Genomic DNA, 26,871 nt, shown 5'->3' with positions numbered 1-26,871 from the left:
TGACATAATTATCAGGTGGTGTACCGTAAACAGCTGAATATTATTTTTTTTATCGCGAAGTGCACTATCTGTCACCGAGTTTTAGTCGTGTGTGTGTATTACTAGTTCGCGCCATTTTTCGTTGTTTGTGTGTTCATGTTATCATTGTTATTTGTGTAGTGTTTCAAAACAGAAACAGTGAAAACATGGTTTTTCAACGGTGAAAAACGAACATAGTACCATCCAATATTTGGGTCGTTTTACTTACCAGTCCAGCGGATTCGCTAGTTTAAGCGCAGCCTAGATTTCCAGTTTGAAGTTTGGCTGGAAAGTTATCGGTACCACTATAAAGCACGACCAGATTTATTGCTGCAATAACAAACCCCTGTTATGGCCCTTTTAAACGGTGATGTGACGCATACAAGTTTATTGTCACCTTTTTCACCTATACTATTACAATGACCATGCATCAGATGTACCATGTAAACGGGTCATGTAAACTAATCGAACCTACTGTGTATAAAGTAGTCGGTATTTGTTTAACCATGTAGCATTTTATTTTTCCGGAGAAGAGAATTGCAAATTTGTTTATGAATACGCCGGAAAACTAAAATGTTTTATCATGTAAGTTAAAAAATAGAAACGTTGCAAATAGTGGCACTTTGTTATTTCCCTAAAATATACCTTCATTTTTGTGCCTGCAGATATCGCTGGAACATGAAATTCTTTTGCATCCACGTTATTTTGGCCCACAACTGCTGGAGACGGTAAAACAGAAACTGTACACCGAAGTGGAAGGTACTTGCACAGGGAAATATGGTTTTGTTATAGCAGTGACCACAATCGATCAGATCGGCTCAGGAGTTATATTGCCGGGTCAGGGCTTTGTTGTCTATCCTGTTAAATATAAAGCTATCGTCTTCCGGCCATTCAAAGGCGAAGTGCTTGATGCCGTTGTGAAACAAATTAATAAGGTAATAATACCCCCCAAAATGTGTGCCCCAAGTAGGCATATTAAAAAATAACTTTCATACCTTTGCAGGTTGGCATGTTTGCAGAAATTGGCCCATTGTCTTGTTTTATATCACATCATGTAAGTTGAATTATCTGGAAATAAAGCTCCTTATTTTATTATATTTTGTCTACTTTCGTTTTAGTCTATTCCCGCCGATATGCAATTCTGTCCCAATGGCAATCCACCTTGTTACAAGTCAAAGGATGAAGATGTAGTCATATCGGGAGAAGATAAAATTCGCCTGAAAATCGTCGGTACTCGTGTGGATGCAACAGGCATTGTAGGAGCATCTGTTGTAATACATTGTAATGGGTTCTAATTGATTTTTCTTAATTTCAGTTTGCCATTGGTACTTTAATGGATGATTATTTGGGCCTGGTTGGCAGTTAATTTTTTTGGGGGGAATTATGGCTACGGTTACAATTACGTTTAAAATGACCACAAAATACATATACTTTAGAGAATGTATAATAGTTTAAAAAAACATATTTTTTATTATAGAGAAACAAATACTGTACACGTTTTTTTTATAGAGGAAATAATTTTGCATATATTCGATTGTCATTGCACTAGTTGTTTTACCTTCTACAGTGGCGGTTTTAATGAAATTTCAGTGGCTTTGGGTGACAAAGGTGTTGTTTTTTCGTATAAGCGTGAAAAATCTGAAACGATAGCCATCAACCAGCCTGTCGGATACTCTAAATGAGGCCCAACTTCCCAGTGCATGCAACGAAAATCGAAGACAAGCCCGCATTGGATTCGTTGTTTCGATCCTTCTGGAAGGATTGATCAACAGACATATGCGGAGGTTATGGCTAGAGAACGTAATACCCGGTTTTGACAAGTTGTAGACTTTTGTCAAACAACTTTCGAACCCTTCTGTCCGGGAATTAGAAGACCTCAGTCACTTTAGGCGGAGTGGCAGCACTTATTCGAAGAGATACACTAAAATTTTCAACCAACCATCAATTTATTGAGCATCCTGAGAGTGAAACTTCGTCATTTTCGAGGCGATACACAACATCAAATTTGAACGTGGAGGAAATTAAAAATGCCATCCAATGTGCAGTCCAAATACAGTTTTAATCTCAATGATAAGGCCTCCTTTTTCAAGCTGAGTTCGAACGGGGTGCTTAGCGGCACCACTTGTAGCCGACATTAGTAAGGGGAACACCACTAGTGAAAATTTTTTCTGGTGTTCACGCCGGGATTTGAACTCAGGCGTTCGGCGTCATAGGCGGATACGGTGGTCTAAGTACCACAGTGAATGGCCAGCTAGTTTAAACAAGTAAAAGCGTGCTAAGTTCGGTCGGATCGAATCTTATATACCCTCCACCATAGATCGCATTTGTCAAGTTCTTTGAATGACTTTTTCAAATCGAAAAACACCAGTCATAGAAAAACATCACCTCCAAAATTTATAGACCGATTTGAACCATTCTTAGCACAGTTGTTAGAAGTCATACCAGAAATCGGATACGAATTGCGCCCTCTAGAGGCTTAAGAAGTCAAATCGGGAGATGGGTTTATATGGCGGCTATATCAGGTTATCAACCTATTTAGGCTTGTCACAGTTTTTGGAAGTGATACCAAAACACCACGTACAAAATTTTAGACAAATCGGATAAGAATTTCGCACACTAGAAGCACAAGAAGTCAAGATCGGTTTATATGGCAGCTATATCAAAACATGGACCGATATGGTCCATTTCTAATCCCAATACACTAATAAGAAGTATTTGTGCAAAATTTCAAGCGCCTAGCTTTACTGCTTCGAAAGTTAGCATGCTTTTGACAGATGGACGGACAGACATGGCTAGCTCAACTTAAAATGTCACGACGATCAAGAATATATACACTTTATTGGGTCTTACACGCATATTGTGAGATGTTACAAACGGAATGACGAAATTAGTATTCCCCCACATCGGTGGAGGGTATCAAAATAATCCTTTTTTTAAGAATCAGTTCCCAATGTTTATACCCACCACCGTAGGATAGGGGGTATATTCATTTAGTCATTCCGTTTGCAACATATCGAAATATCAATTTCCAATCCTACAATATATATATATATATTGGATCGTCGTAAAATTCTAGGACGATTAACCGATGTCCGTGTTTCTGTCCGTCCGTCCGTCTGTTGTAAACACTCTGGAGCCTTCAAAAATTTGGATATTGAGCTGAAATTTGGCACAGATACGTCTTTTTGATGCATGCTGGTTAAGTTCTTGAACGGGACAAATCGGACCATATTTGGATATAGCTGCTATATAGACCGAATTTTCGATGAAAGGTCTTATACCCATAAAAACTTTATTTTTCATCCGATTTTGATGAAATTTGTGCGCAGTTTTAAGCCTCCCGACATCTGACCTACATATGGATTAGATCGGTCCACATTTAGATTTAGCTGCCATATAGACCGATCTCCCGATAAACGGTCTGAAGACCATAAAAGCTTTATTTTTTAAACGATTTCGCTGATATTTGCAACAGTGGGTTATTTTAAGTCTCCCAAAATCTGACCTAAATATGGTTCAGATCGGACTATATTTTGATATAGCTGCCATATAGTCCGATCTCCCGATAAAGGGTCTGAAGGACATAAAAGCTTTATTTGTTATCCGATTTCACTGAAATTTGGAATAATGCGCAGTTTTAAGCCTCTCAACATCCGACCCAAACACGGTACAGATCGGACTATATTTAGATATAGGAGCCATATAGACCGATCTCCCGATAAACGGTCTGAAGGCCATAAAAGCTTTATTTTTTATCCGATTTCACTGAAATTTGGAATAGTTCGCAGTTTCAAGACTCCCAACATCCGACCCAAACATGGTAAAGATAGGACAATATTTAGATACAGCTTTCACATAGTCCGATCTGCCGATAAAGGGAATGAAGCCCATAAAAGCTTTATTTTTTAACCAATTTCGCTAAAATTTGAAACAGTGAGTTATTTTTAGCCTCCTGACACTCGACCTAAATATGGTTCAGATCGGACTATACCTAGATATAGCTGCCATATAGACCGATCTGCCGATAAAGGGTCTGAAGCCAATAAAAGCTTTATTTATTACCCGATTTCCTTGAAATTTGAAACAGTGAGTTATTTGTAGCCTCCTGATACCCGACCTAAATATGGTTCAGATCGGACTATATTAAGATATAGCTGCCATATAGACTCATCTGCCGATAAGGGACTGAAGCCCATAAAAGCTTTATTTATTAACCGATTTCGTGGACATTTGAAACAGTGAGTTTTTCTGAGTCTCACGATATGCGTCTTAATATGGTTCAGATCGGTTTATAATTGGATATATCTGCCAAAAAGACAAATATTTTACCATATATTGGGTTGCCCAAAAAGTAATTGCGGATTTTTTAAAAGAAAGTAAATGCATTTTTAATAAAACTTAGAATGAACTTTAATCAAATATACTTTTTTTACACTTTTTTTCTAAAGTAAGTTAAAAGTAACAGCTGATAACTGACAGAAGAAAGAATGCAATTACAGAGTCACAAGCTGTTAAAAAAATTTGTCAACGCCGACTATATGAAAAATCCGCAATTACTTTTTGGGCAACCCAATATATTAGACCACTCAATGTCCGAGCCGAATTTGGTTGCTTAAGTTACCCAACTTTTACCGGATTGAGACGAAATGGGATTTACATATATACCCGAGGTGGTGGGTATTCGGCCCGGCCGAACTTGTTTGTGTTTAAAAGAAATTGGCTTGAGCAAATTATGTGTATTAGTAAATTTTATTCGTAAATTTAGAGTTTTTTTTTAATATAATTTATTATATAATTCATAAGGTACATACTCGAACTGTCTGTGGACATTTAAATAATTTTAAGTGGAAAATTATGAATATTTAAGTTGTTGTATATGATGTGGGTGGACAATCTCTTATGCTAAAAAAAAGAAACTAGAAGTTTAGATATTTATTTACCTAAAGATTTCGAGAGAACAGTTGAATAGAATTAATATATTAATACATATTTGAAGTATGTATGTGTATGTGGTGTAATAAATAGTACGACATATAAAGCTGCGACATTAATTGGATTTTCTATTTTCTAAAAGCTAAAAGCAAATATATTTAATGTTTATTTTATAAAACAAAATGCACTTGATACGAACAAAAAACAAACTCTAAAAGAGGCAACAATGTATATAATAAAAAAAATGAGTAAGCTAATCTTCAAGACATGGAACATAAATAGAAATGAAAAAACAATGCCAACTAAGATATTGTCAACGAATATAAAAGATTTATGGAAGATATATGTAAATAGTTTGTAAAAAATCATAATCTACATTTTATACCAATTGATGGAGGTAGTTCAACAGGAAAAGAACACACTGCAGCTATTGCAAAATCATTAAGCAAATGTATACGACGAATAAGATTCTTTTCAAAAATTAAGTATTGTAGTTATTATAAGATTATGATTCACAATATTTATATATGGTAAAATAATAGATTAAGGAATGTATTTTATATATTTTCTCCTTTCTTTCGAAATTGAACAAGTTAACAAGTCAAGTTTTTAATTAAGTTTACCAACTTGCCTTACATGTATAAGGTAACACATAAAAAAAATTTAATAAATAAAAACCAAATTCCAGAATACCAAAAACTCGTATGATGACATATTTGCTGGGGAATTTCTCTCACAAATCCCATGAGAATAAATGATGTTTAACCAGCATATCACGTACGCCATCTTTTAGTGGTTGCGATTCTTTACCCCTGGGCGGTGGTGGCAACTCCCAGTCCGGATTTAAATTGAAAGCAAACTGAGCCAATATTCGAAGTTCACATTTGATTTGTACCCAACCGGGAGAATCGATGAATGACCAAGTATAATACCATTTTTGTACAATGTCTTGACAGGAGCATAAAACCTCCAGCCATAAATGCAGCACCTGTTCGTTGAGGCCCAGACATATGAGAGAGCGCAATTTAACATCCATTTGCGCATGTGATTCGTCGTGTGTTTGATTGATTGATTGAACGCAACGGTATAGTAACTCTTCAGGTGTAAGGACTTTACCTAGAAAAAAATATTATCAAAATTAATCATTATTGTTGTTTTTAATTCAAGCTCGAGGTCTTTCTGGTTTTTCTCTATTATTTATGTATCGTTATTTCGCATTTCAATGAAATGCATTTTCAAGATATGATCTACAACAAATTAAATTTATTTCTAAACTATTGACATCATTGTTTCTATTTTTTATTTAACTTACATATCTAAATGAAAAACAAAACACAAAACAACAAGTAAAAGCGTGCTAAGTTCGGCCGGGCCGAATTTTATATACCCTCCACTATGGATCGCATTTGTCGAGTTCTTTTCCCGGCATCTCTTCTTAGGCAAAAAAACGATAAAAGAAAAGATTTGCTCTGCTATTAGAGCAATATCAAGATATGGCCCAATTTGGAGCACAATTAAATTATATGTTGGAGACGTGTGTAAAATGTCGGCCAATTCGAATAAGAATTTCGCCCTTTGGGGGCTCAAGAAGTAAAATAGAGAGATCGATTTATATGAGACTGATTCAGACCATAATGAACACGTATGTTGATGGTCATGAGAGTATCTGTCGTACAAAATTTTAGGCTAATCGGATAATAATTGCGACCTCTAGAGGCTTAAAAAGTCAAGATCCCAGATCGGTTTATATGGCACCTATATCAGGTTATGAACCGATTTGAACATTATTTGACATAGTTGTTGAAAATCATAATAAAATACGTTATGTAAAATTTCAGCCAAATCGGATAGGAATTGCGCCCTCTAGAAGCTCAACAATCTCAACTCAGGTTATTGATCGATTTGAGCCTAACTTAGCACAGTTATTGGTAGTCATAACAAAACACCTCGTGCAAAATTTCATTCCAATCGGATAAAAATTGCGCCATATAGTGGCTCAAGAAGTCAAGACCCAAGATGGGTTTATATGGTAGCTATATCAGGTTATGTACCGATTTTGACCATTCTTAGCACAGTTGTTGAACATCATAGCGAAATGCCTCGTGGGAAATTTCATTCCAATTGGATAAGAATTGCGCCCACTAGAAGCTCAAGAATTGAAAACCAAAGATCGGTTTATATGGCAGCTATATCAGGTTATGGACCGATTTGAAACACACCTGATACAGTTATTGGATATCATAACGAAACACGTCGTGCGCAATTTCATTCCAGTCGGATAAGAATTGCGCCCTCTAGAGGCTCAAGAATTGAAAGCCCAAGATCGGTTTATATGGCAGCAATATCAGGTTATGGGCCGATTTGAACCATAATTGGCACAGTTGTAGGAAATCATAACGATACACGTCGTGCAAAATTTCATTCCAATCGGATAAGAATTGCGCCCTCTAGTGGCTCAAGAAGTCAAGACCAAAGATCGGTTTATATGGCAGCTATATCAAAACATGGACCGATATGGCCCATTTACAATTCCAAACGACCTACACTAATAAGAAGTATTTGTGCACAATTACAAGCGGCTAGCTTTACTCCTTCGAAAGTTAGCGTGCTTTCGACAGACAGACGGACGGACGGGCATGGCTAGATCGGCATAAAATGTCACGACGATCAAGAACGTATATACCTTATGGGGTCTCTGACGAATATTTCGAGTAGTTACAAACAAAACGTCGAAATTGGTATACCACCATCCTATGGTGGAGGGAATAAAATCTTTATGCGACCGTCATCAACAGTCGTGGTCTGCTTTACTACTGTTTTGTAGTTTTTCTTATTGGACTTTGTTTACTCATTGTTCCAACATTCTATAGTTTCTCTCGCACTCCTCTGTGTCTGCTTTGTAACTCATGTGTTTTGCTGTTGTCGTGTTGATGATGTGTAGCGTTGCTAGTGTTAGTCTCTTGTAGTAATTTATCTCGTTATCTATTATTCTTACTATCTCTAAATCTGGCTCATGGTGTTCTGTAGCACAGTGTTATGCTAATGCCGTTTTTTGGTGTGTATTTACTCCTTAATTTAATGTCAGATTTATTCCCTGCCAGTCTAGTTTTTATTGTTCCATCTCCATTGCATTTGATCTGGTATACTACATTCGATTTCTCCATATTATCTAGTTTCGTCTTTGTGTCAGTAAATAGGGATCTTAGTGTGTTTGTGGTTTTGTGCGCGATTTGCGTTTTCAAATCTCTCTGATAGTTTTGGTACATATGTTATTGGTTTTAATAATGATTCAATGACTGTTATATATGGGCGATTTTTCTTGTGCTTTTATCGTGGAAACTTTCGTCACTTATATTGTTAACTCTATTGATAAGATTTAAAGCTGTACTTAAAATAATTCTTTTTGGATGGTTTAAATGATTATTTAATATTCTCCCAGATGATGAAGACTTCTGATACCAGTCGATAAAAATATTGCCATTTTCCTGTATTATTTGCATATCCAAGTATGGTAAACTATTGTTTTCTTCTTTTTTTTTTGAACTTGATTGAATTAAAACTATTGAATGTTGTCAAGATTTGTTCTATTGCTCTTGTTTTGCTTATCCCAAAAAGGTCGTTCACATATTTCGTCAAGATCCTAGGTCTAATATCACAGTTTGAAAGGCATTCATTCAGCAGCTCCTCCATTACAATATCTGCAACGATTGGTGATGCTGTCGATCCCATAGGCAAGAATTTCTTTTGCATATATAGCTTGTCCTTATATGTAAAATACCGATTTTCTTGTATGCAGAATCGTAGCACTCTCAGGAAAAGGCCCTTCGTCATGGTTTAAAATTTTGAATAATTGTCCACTCATTTTCTATAATCCTTATTGCACAGTCCACTGGTATACTAGGGAAGAGGGACACTACATTGAGTGAAAACATTGTTTTGTCGGTATTTATCGAAGTATTCTGCTTTTTCTCTTTAAATTCGTCTGAGTTTTTGACGTTGTACTTAGATTCTTTTGTCAGATTAGATAAAATTTTAGTAATATATCTGCAAAGTCCGCTAGCAGGTGTATAATATGTATGTATATGTATAATTTTTTTGTATATTTTCGTTTGCCTCCCTTTACACTTACCATCTTCATCTAGGCGATAGGTTTTGCACAGCACCAAACGGCTGTACACAGATTCAAAGTCTTTTTCCACCTCTCGGGAGGCAGCTTCTTCGATGAAAAGCCACGGATGAATGGGCCCACCCAGAAATGTTGGCCTCTTCATGCCATGCTCTAAAAATGCCTTTACCGCCGGTGCCAATGTGCCTCTCACCAAATCAGTTACAGTCTCAGAAATGGCATCATCTCCCGCCGAGGTGTACTGTTTACTACGTTCGTCTAGTAATTCTACAAATTTAGCCGGAAACCATCCTCTCAAGCCATTCAGCTCACCCACCCAACAATGTTCATCCTTTTGGCTGACAATGGTGATTATATCGTTTTTCCTAAAACCCAATTCATCGTCATCGTGTCTTTCAAAATCGTGCAATGCCTTGGCTCTTCGTTTGCGCGTACGAGCCACATTAATAAAATTCTCATGATCCTTGGCATGAGATTGCGTTGTATAATCGGCTGTTAGTTGTATATGATTGGCTAATTTTGGTTCTATGGCTATAAAGTGTCGAGCCACCTTTAGTATAGCCTCACGTAAATCCACCAATATTTCTGTTTGGCGAATATTTTTATTTTTTACTTCATCGGCGCCATTATCGCCACGAAATAGAAGAGTTTCGAGTATAGATTTCGATTTACGCACTTGCCGCCGAGCTAAATGTTGCTTAGGCAAGTTGGGGGCAAGACTGGGATTACCAACAAGGCTGCCTTGATCGGCCATAAGATAAGCAAGATGCCGACGGCGATGGGTGTCTATGACTGTTTGGCTTAGAGAACCACCAACTTCTAGGGCAAGTTTAAATAGTACCTGTGGGCAAAAACAAAATATATATATTTTTTTGTTTCTGGAAAATCCAATGTCTCATTTGTACTCACTTCAACATCATCAATCAGTCCTGGTATATCCGACAATGAGTTGAAAATTTGAGCAGAATTTTCCAAATTATGTAAATCGTTCTCCTTCATCTTCAGCATACCCAAGGTCAGCTGAAAGAGTACAATGCTACCTTCATAGAAAAACCAATCCCATATGCGTACTAATATTTTCATGTGCACCACATTGGCAAAGAGCGTCAAGAACCAATGTAAAGTTATCAGTGATAGCTCTATATCATGTTTCTTCAAGCTATCATCTACAGAGGATAGATAATTGGCTATAAGAGTTTGCATGACACGTTGATCAGCCTGTATGCCTAGCAAAGTGGAAGAATAGTAAGAGGCTGGCAACAAATCTTCAACAATGGTGGCCATCATCCAAAATGCATTCTCCTCTTCCATGAATAGTAGTAAACAAGCAGCTATTACTCCTGTTCCTTGGCAATACCCAATGTCTGGATATAGCCAAGCAATTCCTCGAAGAATGCGACGCAGTCTTGGTATGCCTGTACCATTGGGATTGCTAAAGCATGCATTTGTGGGCAGTATACGCAGAAGATCTTTTTCAATTTGTTTAGAAGTCATTAACTGGTCATTGGCTGAGGCCTTAATAATGTCCTGATAGCTGGTTTCGCTTTTCTGCTTTTTGGACAATGCCCCCGATAGCCTCATCCACATTTGAGCTCTTAGTGAGTGGGGTATACCCTCGCGTACCATATTCCTAAGCTTTTCTGTGCGTGGCAGCATAACGCCCACATTTTCCCATGTTAATTCTGTAGCCTCTTTATTGTGTGAAAATTCCAAATGGGCAATCCATTGTAATCGATGCTGTGCATCTTCAGCAAATGGTATGCCTAGCAGCTTGTTGGAATTTTGCTCGGGTCCATCTTCTTCTTCTACACGAAAGCCAAATTCATCAAACCTATAATCCGGCTGATCACTAAGTCCTGTTGTATTTTCTGCTTCGGGCTGTTCCAATTTAGCCAAAATCTCTTGCGGCCACATTGAGGGTGTGAGTGCTGAAAACGGACCCCCCGGATTGGGCCGCAAACCATCAACTACACTCAGCTCTTCCATCATTCTGGGCAACTCCTCACCTACATCATCTTCTGAGTTGAGTGTTTGAAGCTTTTTCTGTACGTTTTGAGGCAAAACAAAAAATTTAATTGTTTACTCGTTGATTATTATACGTATGCTAAATTGTAATATTAGTTACCGTATGCTCTCGGGGTCCAACATAACCATCATGATCTCTTCCGAAAAGACTTTTGGCCATTTCCATGATCTAGATTTCTACGTTGAATTGCACTGCCTTTTATTTAAAGAATAATGATTAATTGCCTTTATTTTGATTTTTGTATGTTATTAATCAAGATTCCAACATGACGACGACGAGAAAATATTTCCCTTTTTTCCCTTTGAAAAACAATTGGTTTGACATTTATGTGACAAAATGACAAACAGCTGGTCAAGACAACACACTAAATGGGGAGTACCTAATAAAATACTTTGTTTTCGTCAACTGGTGTGGCAAGTATGGATTTTAGACAAATGGGGTCTGGGTTTTATTTGATGTATGAAGTACAAACGGGGTTTTAGTTCTATCCAGTGCAAGTCAGATGTTCGGATAAAATATCAGTGCAAAGTTGCACTGGTAAGTTACTGATAACATGGAATAAGAGATAATAAGAAACGATTAATCGTAATTTGCAATATATAAGCTGTGTTCGGGAACTCAAAAATTTGTGCAAATTTGCAGTCGTACTATATTTCCCAGCAGAAGAGAGCGCGAGAGAGAGCAAATATTGACAGTTAGAATATAGAGAGCCTGCAAGTTTCTACTGGGACTTTTTTTGTCAGCAGAAATTTGCCACTTTGAACAGATGCTTTGTAAAGATCAGCTGTTTTATGAAAAGCAGCCGTTACATGAAAATACAAAAGCTAAGGCCAAAATGGATCAAAAAGGCAGAGGTAAGGAAAAAAGAATAAATATTGTTTATTAGTAATTATTAAATTTGTTTCATTTTTATTTACTTTTAATGAAGATTCAAGGCAGCAGCCAGTGTTCAGGTACAGAAAACTAGACAAATAAAGTTGTAATTTTACCTCAAGTCGGTTGTTGTATTGGATTGATCAAAAAGTAATTGCGGATTTTTCATATAGTCTGCGTTGACAAATTTTTTCACAGCTTGTGACTCTGTAATTGCATTCTTTCTTCTGTCAGTTATCAGCTGTTACTTTTAGCTTGCTTTAGAAAAAAAAGTGTAAAAAAAGTATATTTGATTAAAGTTCATTCTAAGTTTTATTAAAAATGCATTTACTTTCTTTTTAAAAAAATCCGCAATTACTTTTTGGGCAACCCAATAAATGTGTTATCCAGGATTCACTAAATAAATTTAAGCCAAGCGATCCTATCCACTTTTTGGTTTTCGCAAGGGACCTAACCTTCCATTAGTGAATGCTGGATGTTATCAGACTATATGTACTTGTCATATGACATGTTACTTTTTACGTAGCATTGGTATTTCGTTATGTGTGACAAAATTGCCAATTTACATACGATGCATCATTTTTGCTGTCACACTAATATATTATTTTTGTATGACATAACACAAAAATGTGAGCAAAAGGTGATTTTTTATGGGTACAAATTTAATTTGGGGTTGCTTTCATTCAACTGACAACAAAAACAGCTGATTTCTTTGTGACTTTGTCATTGTCAGAAGCAATGGAGCAAAAAATAGCAAAATTTGACATGTCATAGGACAAGAAAACGTAGTGTGATGACACCTTAATCAGTGAAAGTCGACTTCAACTTATCGACGCTTATATACAAAAGGTCCATTAATCGATTAGTCGAAAATCGATTTTGGGATCCCTGGATATCAGCAGTTCCTCCAACGTTTTGTTTACGTGAAAAACAGGGATTATACGTATTTTGGGAATAAAATATGAATTTTAAACCCATAATTACATGTAAGTTGATATTTTATGTTCTTCAAGAACTTTTGCTAACGTTGTCTCTTATTAAACTATGCAGATACTGGCGCTGCCCCTTTATTTCGTTCACTAGAGGCTCAGATAACAAATGCCATTCCCTTGGATACTTGTGAATGGCGACGGACATTTCATCGGCCCACAAAACAAGTACGTCTTGATGCTCAATTTCAGCCTTTTAATGAAAAACTGTTAGAGAAATACAAAACTGGTGAATGGAGCATTGTGGACCATCCAATATTACACATCTATGTGACGGAATGTAATGTAAGTGAATGTCTTTTTTTTTTGCTTGAAGAAAAAAAATGTACATATACTAAAAGGTCAATGAACTTTGCACCCCCTAGGATGTGGACAGTTACAAAAAGACAACACACGAGGAAATTGATAAATGGTTAAAGCTCTTAAGCAGCTATGATGTTAGCGATTGGATGATATTATTGGTGGAGACTTTCGATGCTCGAAAGACAAAGAATCTGCTGCAGAGAACAACGGTATTGGATAAAATTCGTTTAGATTTTGGGGCAAAAAATGATGATCGTTGTATATCGGTATTGAATCCGGCAAAATATGAACAAAAATCAACAGAAAGTTTTCGCTGTTTGGTGCAGCGTATCAGGTAAGTGCTTTTTTCAGTTTTCTACAGGTAGTTATTGTCTATATTCTGGTCATTCTATAAAGGAATGAAGGAAATTTTGATTAGTCAATCAGTGCTTTCGCATCTTCATCCATTATTTTTTATGTTTTTGTTATGTAGTTAAAGTTGTAGAAAATGGTGCGTCTAGACTTCGGGCTCAAAATTGAAAAGGCTTGGCCGTTGTTGTTGTAGCTATATTTGCATGTGGAGGTGGCGATCCTCGTCAAGCTCTTATAGGAGAGCATACTCATTCCGGTCTATACGACCGATCGCTGCAGGAACATGATGGCCTTTGGTTATTAAAAGCCGCCAATAATTCGCCTTGACATATCAAGCATCATAGGCACTCAGTATTTAAGCAAGACCTGATGCTGCCCACATTCTCACTGGGACTCTCCACTCGATACCGCTGATTGTCCCCGACTGCAGTTGAAGTTACACTGTATGGAGCATTCCACTATGCGCAACCTGTGGACGCCCCTGGGAGTTCCCAGCTATGCTTCTCGTGATAACGAGAACACCACACAGATTGGAGTTCAAAGTTCCAGCTTGTGTGGTCTTATACTTATGCTGTGTAGGGAAAGGTCTGGCCATCTCTATGACGTGCAATCTTTGCTTACAGGCGGAACCTACTCTATTTTCTTCTGAAAACTCTTACATTTTGCCACTCGTCCATGGCGGTCTGGATTCCTATTCATGGTTATCAGCTGTTTCGACTTATAGAAACAGCTTTTATTAATTGAGGTGGTAACGAAACAAGTTGTCCTCCTTCTACTAACTATAATGCTGAATTTCCATGTGTGCCGTCATAAAACATATCACACAATTCACCCTCGGGAGACCTGTGAGGCTAACCCAATTTTGTATTCTGTGGCTCAAAAAGTGGCTCGTATGCAAGACCAGCGACAATTTCACTTGACATGACCAGCCTGCTTGGCATATTTATCTGTCTTCTCATTTTCGGAATAACATCGTGTCAGAGAACCCGAGTCAGTGCTATTTCAAGGCCGGCGACCATCTCTTACCAATCCCGTTTCAAACTTTTTCTTCAAACCATTAATAAAGACTGAAGTCTCATCATCCTCACACAGTAATCTAATCCCCCCTTTGCTAGAATTGGTTTTAGTGTGAGGGGGTCTAAAACCCTGCTTAGCCTAACCTTCCCATCTGTAGTCTCTAGCCTACCTTCCGCATCTGTATTTTCCAAAATAGTCGAGGTCGTACCCATATTCTTTCAGCATGAGATGCTCCTTCCTCAATCTAAGCTTGGCTGCACAGCTCCGATTAAGGATTTCCACGTAAGCTTCAATAGACTGCATATTCAGTATCGCTTTGAACCCTGCCTGTGGTGTGGATTTTAATGCTTACGTGTTTTCCAAGCAAGCCTCTCCTTGGGCCTTCTCGAACTCCCTTGTACGAATGCAGCTATTTACAGCACTCCGCCATATTAATTTTCCAATTTTCCGTATGTCTCTTCCTACTGAACATCTTTATACAAAAGTAGAAGACGCAAAGTGCCTTCTGGTGCTTTTCATTTTGGGTTAGTTCTTACACCATTCCTCATAGACCATCTCAACATTCTCCTCAGCGACCTTTCCATAATCACTCTGATCATTGAGGGAAACTTGTGTCGCATCAGCAGCACCTGTTAAGATCAAATAGGAATTCGTTTATCATGAGGTACCAGAGAATTGGCGGAATACACCTCCTTGGAGTGTTCCCTTGTCACTGGACTTTAGATAGCCGCAAAATATGTAATTTGTACATAAGTAGATATTCTTGTGAATTCCCATGCGGTCCAGGGGTGGTATTTCGTCGAAATAATCTTATACCATATGGGGGAGAGGCGTCTTTTCCGACTTACTCTTGAGGCACTGAAGTTCTCCGGTGTCATTCTCATCCTGACCATCAGGTCGATCAATTCCTTCAGTGCTTTGTGTAAAACCGTTAAAAAATTTGGTTCAGAATTGCACTGAAAACCAATACTGACCTTTGCGTGGATTCTTTCGGCATTCTTGATGTGGTTGGTTAAGAAATATAAGTTTGGACGGCACGCGACTAGCATCTTAGGATGCTAGCCTGTTCGATGAAGAAACGACAGAAAAACCGAAAACCAACGCATAAGACAAAAAAGTAGGGAATCAGCCGGACTGGGAAGTATGGTCTTGTCAACCAAACCAGACCTCTGCAGAAGGCTATGTCTCCGGAGAGAACCTTGGCATGGGAATAGGTCTCTCCCATTATTCTGTGTTTTGTCCTCTTGACTGCCGGGCAGTGACACAAAAGATCCTAGGTTGTCTACAAATACACAAAAAAAAATCAATAAAAAATATAATTGAAAAAATTTTGTTTTCTATTAAAAAATTTATTGATTCAATGATTTTTTATTTGAATCTGAAAATCTCAATTAAAAAATTAATTTATTCAATAATATTTTTAATCGAATCTTAAGTTATCATGTATGGTGCTTAATTAAATTCAATTAAATGTTATATTGTCACCTACAATATAAAGGGAAGAAATTTCAAAGGCCCATACGTTCCACATTACGTCCCAGATTAACTCGATAAAATCTTTCATCGACCAATGACTGCCGCCTCAATGCACAACACACTGACACAAAAACAAATCTATAGGGCATCCCTAGCCAACACCAAAATTTTTTTGAGAACTACCGCGAGGAAAAAATTCAAATCATTTTTAATTGGGTCAATTAAAAAATTAATTGAAAATTTCAATATTTTTTTAATTGATCCAATTGACCTTCGCCAACTTGCAACCCTCAGGGCCTTCGTCACCCTGCAACCCACAGCACCTGAACATGCCTTATCTCTATGATCTGTTGTCTATATTTATCATAAAAATAAGCTTCTTTGTGTCATCGATTTTAAAAAATACCATTAAATACACTTATCACACCTTTTATGCACCATTCTACCGACATTCTAATTCTAATCCCCTTTCTAGGTTCCTGATGTTGGCCAGCTATAATCGAAATATTGGAAAATATGAAGAACTCATACGTTCGAAACGTGAGAAACGCAATCATGATGGCTGGGATTTTCGCCAGTATTTTTTTATGCAAGAAGACCTAGCCTTGGTTTTCGAAAAACTCGAACTTCACACAGAAGCTTTGATACAATACGATGAGCTCGATGCCATATTTTCACAGTTCATAACCAATTCGAGTTTTGGTGAAAAACAAAAATGGTTGGAATATTTCCGGCGGCCCCTGACTATATTCCATGGCATTTGCTTGCGTAGAAAGGACAGATTTGAGTGGAGAGAAAAAATTCGCAATGAAGGGGTTTCTCTGCTGGAATTTCGCAATTATTTATTTGAGCGTCAAGCTTATTTGCTGCAACAGAGCAATGATACTCCATGCATTGCAAAGAGACTTTTGTCTTTCCTCTTCTCCACACTGAGAGAAGTAGAATTGGTGAAGTTGGAATTTCAAGAGGGAGCTTTGGCGTGTTGGGAATTTGTTTGTGCCCTAGAGGTTTTGCAGGTTTGTGAATTGTCCATGGAACCTCAAGAGGTTACCTATTTCCAGCATTGTGCCCCCATATGGAATTTGGCAAAGGATAAACTGTATGAATTGGGCAAATTATGTGGTCTAATACCGGGATGCACCCCCAGCTCAGCCCAATTGCATATAGTGGTGCAGTTGTCGGCGGGCATAGGAGACAGATGCCTTAACGATCAGCAGCAATTTCTGAATCCCATGCCTCAGCAAAGAGATCGTTCGCCGGCAAGAAAACCTCGCAAATCACCACCTGAACAATTGAAGGAAGCTTTGGGCTCGAATCAGGCTTTCCAAAAACTTTATCTGGAACTTGCTGAATTGGCTATAAGCACCTACAAACATGTTTCTCGTCTCAGATCGGCACGTTTGGTGGGTTTGGATTTGGGCAATTTTTATTGTGCTTTAAATGAGCCCCACAAGGCGGTGGGCTTTTTCACCGATCTCTTGAGGGAACTTAAGGCTGAAAACTGGCCCTCATTGTGTTCGCAGACTCTGCTCGAATTGGCCAATTGTTATCGCAAAATGGGTGATGCAATGGCATATACAAAAACCTGCAGCGCAATATCGTGTTGTCCCGAACTCGAGACCTTGGTGAGGTCATTTTATTTTGATGAGTTTCTGAAATCTCTAAAGACCCTAAAGTCAGCTCTCTCGGCCGAGCCTTCATTGGAAAATGCCAATTTTTGCGTAATGGAAGATCATTTTCGGGTCACCAGCATTCGAGTGCTCAACGAGAAACCCATTATTCAGGACGACTTTATTTATGTTCAAGTGCAATTTGAAAGTCTGTACCCGCGTGAGATATTGGTAGACGAAATTAAGTTGTCATTTGAACGTTACATAGCGCCCTTACCCAATCAGGTCAACACACCGAATGCCCTTGCTCAGAAAGCTGCTCTTGGTCCCAAGGACAATCGCCTAAAGTTCTCATTGTTGCTGAATCATAAGCAGAACAAAGAATTGGATTGTGCATGGGTGGCATGCGATATACCAAAACCCAATCAGCCGGTGAGACGCACCAGCAGTACAAAACGCAAATTATCGCCCAGTGTGCAATCGGATTTTACAAATGCTGTTGCTGTGGAAAATATTGTGATACAACCGGGTTCCAATGTCATTGAGTTGAAGACCAAGGGAACCCGTGTTGGCCAATGGGAGTTTAAACAGGTGACTTTATTTTATGACTTGTGACTTTCATTTTCATAATTTAACCATTGCTTTTTTTAATCATTTCAGCTTTCTTTGCGTATGTCACAATTGGAGTTTCTTTCCGAACATTTACCGGTGAAAGTTCCCCCCTTTGATATCACCGCCAAACCAGCAACAGCTGTGCTAAATTTTAAAACCTTAATTGCTGGAATTGAACAGCCCATAAGGCTGCATGTTTCCGGTGGCAGTTTCATATTTCCTCCAGATGCCAAAATCACACTAAAATGTTCCAAAAATTTACGCATACGCATGCAAAATCGCTCCAGGGAAGAGGATTCCGATACCAATAAGGAAAATCCCGATGAGGATGCCAGTTTTGAAAGTGTTCTCAATGTACCATTGTTAAACTTCAAATCGTTCGAAGAACGTGATATCCCATTGGAAGTTTTGACGGATATGCCGGGACGCAAATTGACCAAACCCCTCCAACATCACATTACACTGAGTTGCCCATGGTCACGCAATGAATTACAGATACCCATTGAATTCCAGCCAGCCATAGAGGCTTCATGCCATTTGCATACATGTGGAACGCAAAAGTTTATGCAAGTGATTGTCAGGGGTTTAGAGGCGCATCTGTATTTGACTGAGGCACGGGTGAGATGTGATGTGCCAGGTGTTCGTTTGATCGATTTGAATCCCGTAACACAACAGAAAATTGTGTGTAAATTTTGTTTATATACTTGTATAGATTTTCAATAATTTTTCTAAATTTGTAGATTTTACCACCACCATGATATACCTTTTCTCGTCCTTGCTTTTGCAGTCGAGGACGGTTTTTATGTTCAGAAATAAGTTCTCCAAGGATTTAATGGCTGCCTGGCTGTCTGGGAAGATATTTATGCCAATGGTCGTAGTGACTTTATATCTCAGCCATTCCACCACTTCCTTAATGGCAAGGATCTCCGCTTGATTCACACTGCAGTGGTCGGGTAACCTTTTCGATATGACCAGTTCTAGATCTTTAGAGTACACCCCAAAGCGCACCTAGTTGTTTAGTTTGGGACCATCCGTATAGAAGTCTATGTAACTTCTGCTACCAGGGATATCGTAGTTCCCATTGGTTCTATACAGTACTTTTATAAAAAAGCGGCTCAGGTAGGGTGTAATCCGCACTGCCTGGAACATGGGATATTGTATCAAGGATAACACAGTGTCCCTAGCCGCCACATGACCAATGAGAAAGCTCCCTTAACTTCACGGCAGTGGTCGCTGCAATTTGCGTAGCCACAATGTCAAGAGACATAAGAGTGCATCAGAAGGTGTCGTCATAAGTGCGGCCATCGTTTGGATACGGCTAAGTATTGAGCAGTAGGTGGACTTTTGAAGCGCCGTCCACCAGACTTCAACACCATATAGCATTATAGGTCTGACAACTGCCGTATATACCCAATGCATGGCACGCGGTCTAAACCCCCCCCCCATCTTTTGTCAATGGCTCTCTTGCAGGTGTATGGGGCAAGAGTTACCTTTCAAAATGATGGATTTGATGTTCAATTTCCTGTCCAGCAAAACACCCAGGTAAATGGGACATTCTTTCCACCCAAGGAGACAGGTTCCACTGTAGGCAACTTGTATATCCTGCTGCAAAAGAACTATTTCTGTCTTTCACGGATTTATACCTAGACCGCTTTCGGTAGCCCACTTTGCTGTTGCACGTATATCTTCCTGAAGTATATCTCTTAGAGTGCTGTGAAACTCATAAACTTCCCTGCAATTGCCACGTCATCAGCATAAGCGACCATTTTACGACTTTTTGTTCCAGAGACAGTAATTGTAATGGCTATATGACTATTTTCCAAAGTAGAGGAGACAGTACACCTCGTTGAGGTGTTACTCTGTTGACCCATCTTTTTAGATCCACAGATCCCAAGCGTGCCGTAATGCATCTTTTAGTAAGGAAGTTATTAATAAACTTTCTTACGGTAGAGTTGATGCCTAGAAACTTCAACTCCTTCATGATTGAGGGAAGTCGGTTTTGCATTTTTGAAAGCACCTTCAATGTCAAGAAATGCTACCATTGTATATTCCTTGACAGCGAAAGAACCCTCTGTGTAGCCGACTAGGTCGTGAAGGGCTGTTTCAGTGGATTTGCCTTTATTATATGCATTCTGCTGCCGCGATAGGTGATCTCCAGGGATCTTTGCGCTAAGATATGTTAATATCAACTACTCAAAAGACTTCAGCATAAAGGATGACAGACTAATAGGACGAAAATCTTTCGTGCAGTAGGGTTTTGCTGCTTTCGGAATGAATATGACCTTCGTGTTCCTCCATCCCACAGGCATATATATAGTATATCTCCCTAAGCCAGGGAACCAGTCTATCATACACAGTTTGTAATTGAACCGGTGATACATCATCAGGGCCTGGCGACTTAAAGGAGTCGAAATTTCTTATTGCCCAAAGAATTTTCGGCTCAGACACAATTTCCCTAATAGCCTCCGATGAATGCATACCAGCGACAATCTCTTCTGGCGCCAAGTTGTCCGTTGAAGAATTTCCCGGGAAATGTGTATCAACGAGTAGTTCTAGTATTTCCTCAGTAGACATTGCCCATACATTCTCTGACTTCTAAATATACCCCACCGTTATAGGTCTCGAGAACAGAATCTTCCTTAGCGTAGAGGCCTCAGAAGTATCCTCTACGGAGCTGCAGAATTCTACCCAGGAATTGTTCTGAGCCTTTCTCTCAGCTCGCCCTAATATTTTCTTAGCTCAGCCTTATAGATGCTCCCATCGTGTGGTGCTCTTGTGGCTTTTTCTCTGTTGAAGAGTTTTCTGCAGTCCTTCCTAAGACCAACCAGCTCTGGGGTCCACCATGGCGGTCGCTGTTTGCCCCTTGCCCTAGCACTAGAGCATGCTGGCACAAGCAAGTCATTTAGGGGCTTCGTGATCAGTTTTTCTTTTGTGGTCTAGATGGGATATACGTGCTGAATTTTTACCGAAATTTATTCCAATCCGCCTTTCTTCTGTTTAGCCAAGGCTGAAACTAATATAACGATGATCAGAGAAGCTGTGGTCATAGGCAGTTCATTTCAACGAAATTTGAATAAAATTTATATCCATGGTGGTGGATATCCAACTTTATGTGTTTTTAGTTAATTGTTTTAAGTTAATTACTTTAGTTGATGCTACTGTTTTTTTATTAATATAATTATTTGGTTTTTTATTATTTTTTTTAAGGAAATTTATAAATCTCTAACGGTGTTCTTCCTCTACGAAATTCAAGTGGAACCCCTGGAGACGGAAACGGAATTTCCCGTGATAAAAGTACATTTTATGACCAAATATTCTAGCATTGAGAAACCTTATCTCTTGAGAAATTTTGGTTGTGCTTTCGATCTGGTGGACTATGTGACTCTTTTCAAAATACAAGCCCAGCTGGAGCCAAATGAACTGTGTCGCCTGAAGTCGGTGTGCAATTTGAATTTAAAAATTTCCAAAATTCATGCAAATCCTTTTGTTGATCTAATGTATGAGGTGCTGACGGATCAAAATTCCTGGGCAGTTTGTGGTAGATCATCAGGTAAGGTTTAAATAAAAAAGATTAATTTAAAAAATTTGTTCAATAACTTTGCCTTCTTGGTTTGGCTCGAGGTCATCGAACAATTTACAAAAACAAGTTTTAGGGTTTTACTTGTAATTTTTACTAATATTTCGACCACCGCCGTTGATCTTCATCAGGGTTTAAACTATAAATTTAACAAACAAATAATAAACAATTTCCACATCAAAATACTAAAACTACTCATACAATTCAATCACCATCAACTAAATACAAACACCGTCATACTTACACAAGTGAGAGATCGGCTCAGCAATCTCATCGACGGAGAGGATTTATTACTCTTTTTTGAGAGTAAAAGTATCATACGCAACGCACACAGTGACAAAGTTAAAACAACACACATTAACAAATTGCAAACTTTTAGACAAAAACAACAAACAATGCTTGACTTCAACAGAGATTGGTTTGTTAACAAAACCCAACAGAACATCGCATCTAACGTTGAATGGTTACTGCCGTTAGGACCCAAATATACGTCGCCTACAACAACAACAACGTTTTCATTGTTTGATATATTGGCGGAAGATGAAGAGTACGTTCAAAACACGAACAAGAACAAATCTAGTCACCTTATAGACGACCACTTGAAAAAAGAAAAGATTAACATGCGAGAGAAATTCATACTTGACACAGTGGGGGAAACAAGACCTTTTTTTTAAAGGCGAATGAAGACATATTAATTTTGTCAGCAGATAAAGCAGGCAAAACCCTAGCATTGCAGAAAAATGACTACGATACAAAAATGCGAAGCATACTATGGGACATGTGTACATATAAACATATCTAAAAAGGGATCCCACTTCAGGATTGTAGGCAAAAAACAACAAATTAATAGACATATTATTCAATATGAATATAATAAGCATAACCAACAAGAACCTGTTGACGAATTATACCGCGATTGCCCCAAGGATTTATGACTTACCCAAAATCCATAAGGAGGGAACAACACTCGTGCCGATTTGTTCATCGATTAATTCCCCAACATATGGACTAATTAAATAACTTGACTAGAGATTCACAATACAACATAAAAGACGGGATAGAATTCAAATCAAAAATCAATGACAAGGAAATCAGAGACAATGTGATATCAATATCTTTCGACGTTGTGTCTCTATTTCCAAGCATACCAGTTATTGGGTTGCCTAAAAAGTAATTGCGGATTTTTTAAAAGAAAGTAATGCATTTTTAATAAAACTTAGAATGAACTTTAATCAAATATATAATTGCCATTTTGTTCGATAACCTTTTGCCATCTTCCTGGCAAATTTAGTATTCCACGCTCATAGAACTTCTGGCCTTTATCCGCAAAAAACTGAACCAAGTGCGATTTTATAGCCTTTGAAGTGGTTTGAGCTGGTTTACCATGCTTGGACCATGATCGTTTTCGACTAACGTTGTTGTAAACAATCCATTTTTCATCTCCAGTTATGATTCGTTTTAAAAACGGATCGAATTCATTGCGTTTAAGGTGCATATCACAAGCGTTGATTCGGTTTGTTAAATGAATTTCTTTCAATACATGTGGTACCCATATTAAAATTGACGCAAAACAAACAAATGTAAACAAAATTTCGCGCACTTTTTTTCTAAAGCAAGCTAAAAGTAACAGCTGATAACTGACAGAAGAAAGAATGCAATTACAGAGTCACAAGCCGTTGAAAAAATTTGTCAACGCCGACTATATTACTATTATATTACCGACAATTACTTTTTGGGCAACCCAATAATTTAGCCATAAACACTATAGCCGAAAAGTGGATTGAAATCCAGGAGCCCACAAAGCTACCAAACGATTTAATTATAGAATTGTTAACATTATGCGTAGAGGATTCTAGATATTTTACATACGATGAGAAATTGTATGAGCTAAAGAAAGGCATGCCAATGGGTTCGCCCATCTCTACGATAATCGCCGATTTTGTAATGGAAACCTTACTTACTTACTTTCACTTTTATTGGCTAAGGCAGAATAATTGTTCCACTAGCCGAACGTAGAATAGCGTTCCAAGCGCCTCGATCTTCTGCGCTCTTTCTAAAATTTCTGACACCAAGTTTCGAGGTGTCTCCCACCACTTGATTTTCTTATCGGGCTTTTGGTCTTCCCGGTTTGCGTATACCACCGTGTTTGCATTCAAAAGACTTCTTTGCTGGAGCTTCTTCGTCCATTCGTCACAACATGACCTAGCCAACGCAACCGTTCTATTTTGATGCGTGTAACTATGCTATCGTCGTCATACAGCTTGTGGTTCATACGTCGAGAATCTTTCTCTTAAATACTCCAAGCACTGCCACATCTGCTTTCACAAGTACCCATGCTTCAGAACCATATAACAGCACGGGTAGTATCAGTGTCTTGTATAGTGTAATCTTCGTCTGTCGAGAGGTGGCCTTGTTTCTTAACTGCTTACTTAGTCCAAAGTAGCATCTGTTTGCCAGTATTATTCTTCGCTAAATCTCAAAACTGGGGTCGTTCGTTTCGGTTACGGCGGTGCCGAGGTAGATAAAGTTACTGACTGTTTCAAAGTTGTGGTTCCCAACTTTTTCCATTTTCTTTATCTGCTCGGTTGTGCAAGGCTTTTTGGGAGTTGAAACCATCCAGTTTGTCTTATCTCCATTTATTGCCAGACCCATTTTAACTGACTTTCTTTACTAGACGCTTCAATTGAGAAAATGACAACAAAACCAAGATTTCTGACCAAATACGTGGACGATATATTTTGTGTATTGGAAAGAACGAAAGTGGAAAATACTCTACAAGTTCTTAATTCCTTCCACCCACAAGTCCAGTTCACAATGGAATGTGAATCAAACAACAAATTGCCATATCTTGACACCGTCGTCCACCGACATCAAAATAAGTTAAAATTAAATTGGTATCAAAAAGATACAGCATCTGGGAAACTTATAAATTATTATTCAAATCATCCGAGAAGAATAAAAATAAATACGGCTACTAATTTCATCGACAGAGTACTAAAAATCAGTGACAAAATATATCATCAAGAAAACGAAAGGAAAATTCAACAAACACTTCGATTAAATGACTTCCCAAGCAAAGTTATTGAGGACCAACGAAATTGAACCAACACCAAAAATCGTCAAGAAAATTACGTATATTCCAGGGTTTTCGGGAAAGCTTACCAATTCCAATATATACAACAGATAAAAACTCCAGCTTGCTTTAAAAAGCCACAACACATTAAATTGGATATTCAACAGGACTAGATCAAGGATGAAAAAGGAGGACTAATCAAATGTAAGTTTATAAGATTAAAGGTAGCGGGGATGCAACTAATTTATGTAGGAACAACCAAGACGAAATTAAAAACATGATTATCATCTCACAAATCTGACCAGAAAATGAAAGACAAACCTTTAGAACAAAAAACTGCAATGTGCTGCAACATTGCACTTTAACATGGCATACACCAAATTTTAAAGACGTAGACATACAAGCATAAGAATCCAATCAGAAAAGACGATATACGATTGACTACCAGGATTCACTGAATAAGGTTAAGCCAAGCGATCAGCCGATATACTTTTTTTTTAATATTTGGCAGTACTTGGCATTGAAGATGTCAACTTGTTCTCTTTTTACATTCATTCTTTGTTTACGTTTTCTCCTATATGATGACATTTTCAATCGTCAGATTTGACATCCTTAATGATGTTTATGGGGCCTATCCACTTTGTGTTTTGCATGTGACCTAACCTTCTATTAGTGAATCCTGATTGACTACAAACAAACGTATGAACTTTAAGAAAGACAAAGACAATTTACAGGAATTTGGTACCAAAATGAGAGAGCTTTAGTCGAACTTGTGCGCTGCAAAGGAATAGTTGATTGTTTGGTTTCAAAATGTAATTATTTTCAAATGTATAAATGTTTTTTAATTTTTTGTAAAATTAATTGTTTGTTAAATTTATAGTTAAAACTCTGATGAAGATCACCGGCGGTGGTCGAAATATTGGTAAAAATTACAAATAAAACAATTAAATAATTCGATGACCTCTAGCCCAACCAAGAAGACAAAGTTATAAAATTCCAAAATTCAACAATAAAATCACAGAAAATTTGTTTAATATAAAATTTTCCATTTTTGTTGTGGTTTGACAGGTGTCATTTCCATGAAAGATGTTGAAAGCCATTCTATTTCCTTGGATGTTATGCCGCTTTGCACGGGATTTTTACCCATGCCCAGCATACGTCTATCCAAATATACTGCCGGTGGAAAAAACAAAACCGATACCCACCCCAAAGTTCATCCTTTTCCTCCCGGTCAACTATACAATTCCACAAAATCTATGCAAATACACGTAATAGCCACCACAGCTGTCGAGCAATAATCTACTTTTAGCTTAACATATAAAAATGAAAGAATTTATTTATTACAAAAACAAAAAACAAAAAAACTCAATAATTTTTCTAGAAGAAAATAAAAAATAAACAATCCAAGTATTATTGTTAATCATATATATAGGAATTTATAATATAATAATAAATTATTATTAAATATATTCTCTTTATGGTAAAATAATACAAAATGAAATTTGTTTTTCCACAATTTATTTCTCTTTCTGATTTTGATAGTCAAAGAATCGAAAGGATTTAAAAATAGCTGAAGGAAAAAAACTAGCTGAAGGGTTGATTATGGACTGAAAGTTTTAGTTTCGTTGGCAATAGACAAATCTGTTATAGATCTGTTATAGAATTGTATACTTTTTTATATTTAACTTAGTAAATGAACTTTCAAACTGAATGAAACTTACAAAAATTTCAAACTTTGAACCAGTTTTTATTTCATGGCTTTATCTGCTGGCAACATAATTATAGTTGAGTTACAATCTATAATCGACTCACTAAACTGGTATTGCCAAAACCACTAACATTTTGTCACTCTATTCCTAAGGCAAAACATCGAAATCAGCTGATTTTA

At 37.7% G+C, this 26,871-nt stretch overlaps 3 protein-coding genes across 3 annotated transcripts; 2 read left to right on the top strand and 1 right to left on the bottom strand.

Moving 5' to 3' along the window:
* Window positions 1–493: 493 nt before the first annotated feature.
* On the top strand, window positions 494–1,504 carry LOC106089240 (DNA-directed RNA polymerase II subunit RPB7). The gene is made up of 5 exons (XM_013255053.2): window positions 494–603; window positions 684–953; window positions 1,022–1,072; window positions 1,137–1,274; window positions 1,334–1,504. Exons 1-5 carry the CDS (start codon window positions 592–594, stop codon window positions 1,382–1,384), a joined length of 522 nt encoding a protein of 173 aa, XP_013110507.1. The 5' UTR covers window positions 494–591; the 3' UTR covers window positions 1,385–1,504.
* A 3,989-nt stretch (window positions 1,505–5,493) lies between these two features.
* Window positions 5,494–11,433, bottom strand: LOC106089245 (small G protein signaling modulator 3 homolog). Its single transcript, XM_013255057.2, has 4 exons — window positions 11,202–11,433; window positions 9,986–11,119; window positions 9,080–9,917; window positions 5,494–6,066 (listed from the first exon to the last, which is right to left on the bottom strand). Exons 1-4 carry the CDS (start codon window positions 11,265–11,267, stop codon window positions 5,684–5,686), a joined length of 2,421 nt encoding a protein of 806 aa, XP_013110511.1. The 5' UTR covers window positions 11,268–11,433; the 3' UTR covers window positions 5,494–5,683.
* A 1,424-nt stretch (window positions 11,434–12,857) lies between these two features.
* Window positions 12,858–26,578, top strand: LOC106089243 (trafficking protein particle complex subunit 10). Its single transcript, XM_013255055.2, has 7 exons — window positions 12,858–12,961; window positions 13,026–13,249; window positions 13,330–13,601; window positions 16,587–18,312; window positions 18,382–19,014; window positions 21,541–21,883; window positions 26,052–26,578. The coding sequence occupies exons 1-7, from the start codon at window positions 12,937–12,939 to the stop codon at window positions 26,279–26,281; spliced, it is 3,453 nt and encodes a 1,150-aa protein (XP_013110509.2). The 5' UTR covers window positions 12,858–12,936; the 3' UTR covers window positions 26,282–26,578.
* The last annotated feature ends 293 nt before the right edge of the window (window positions 26,579–26,871 follow it).

The sequence above is a fragment of the Stomoxys calcitrans genome, chromosome 2, assembly GCF_963082655.1.
Source record: "Stomoxys calcitrans chromosome 2, idStoCalc2.1, whole genome shotgun sequence".
Taxonomy (NCBI): Eukaryota; Metazoa; Arthropoda; class Insecta; order Diptera; family Muscidae; genus Stomoxys; species Stomoxys calcitrans.
Note: the sequence above shows the minus strand (reverse complement) of the source record. Positions and strands in the feature narration are given on the sequence as shown.

Bases quoted from the DNA above. Each gene is read 5' to 3' on its own strand.
- LOC106089240 (XM_013255053.2), top strand. The intron at 954-1,021 runs GTAATAATACCC...ATACCTTTGCAG, and splicing joins TTGTGAAACAAATTAATAAG to GTTGGCATGTTTGCAGAAAT. The intron at 1,073-1,136 runs GTAAGTTGAATT...CTTTCGTTTTAG, and splicing joins CTTGTTTTATATCACATCAT to TCTATTCCCGCCGATATGCA.
- LOC106089245 (XM_013255057.2), bottom strand. From the start codon at position 11,267: ATGGAAATGGCCAAAAGTCTTTTCGGAAGAGATCATGATGGTTATGTT. The intron at 11,120-11,201 runs GTAACTAATATT...CAAAACGTACAG, and splicing joins TTGGACCCCGAGAGCATACG to AAAAAGCTTCAAACACTCAA. The intron at 6,067-9,079 runs GTAAGTGTAAAG...ATTTTTTTCTAG, and splicing joins CTATCGCCTAGATGAAGATG to GTAAAGTCCTTACACCTGAA.
- LOC106089243 (XM_013255055.2), top strand. From the start codon at position 12,937: ATGAATTTTAAACCCATAATTACAT. The intron at 13,602-16,586 runs GTAAGTGCTTTT...TCCCCTTTCTAG, and splicing joins TGTTTGGTGCAGCGTATCAG to GTTCCTGATGTTGGCCAGCT. The intron at 18,313-18,381 runs GTGACTTTATTT...TAATCATTTCAG, and splicing joins GCCAATGGGAGTTTAAACAG to CTTTCTTTGCGTATGTCACA.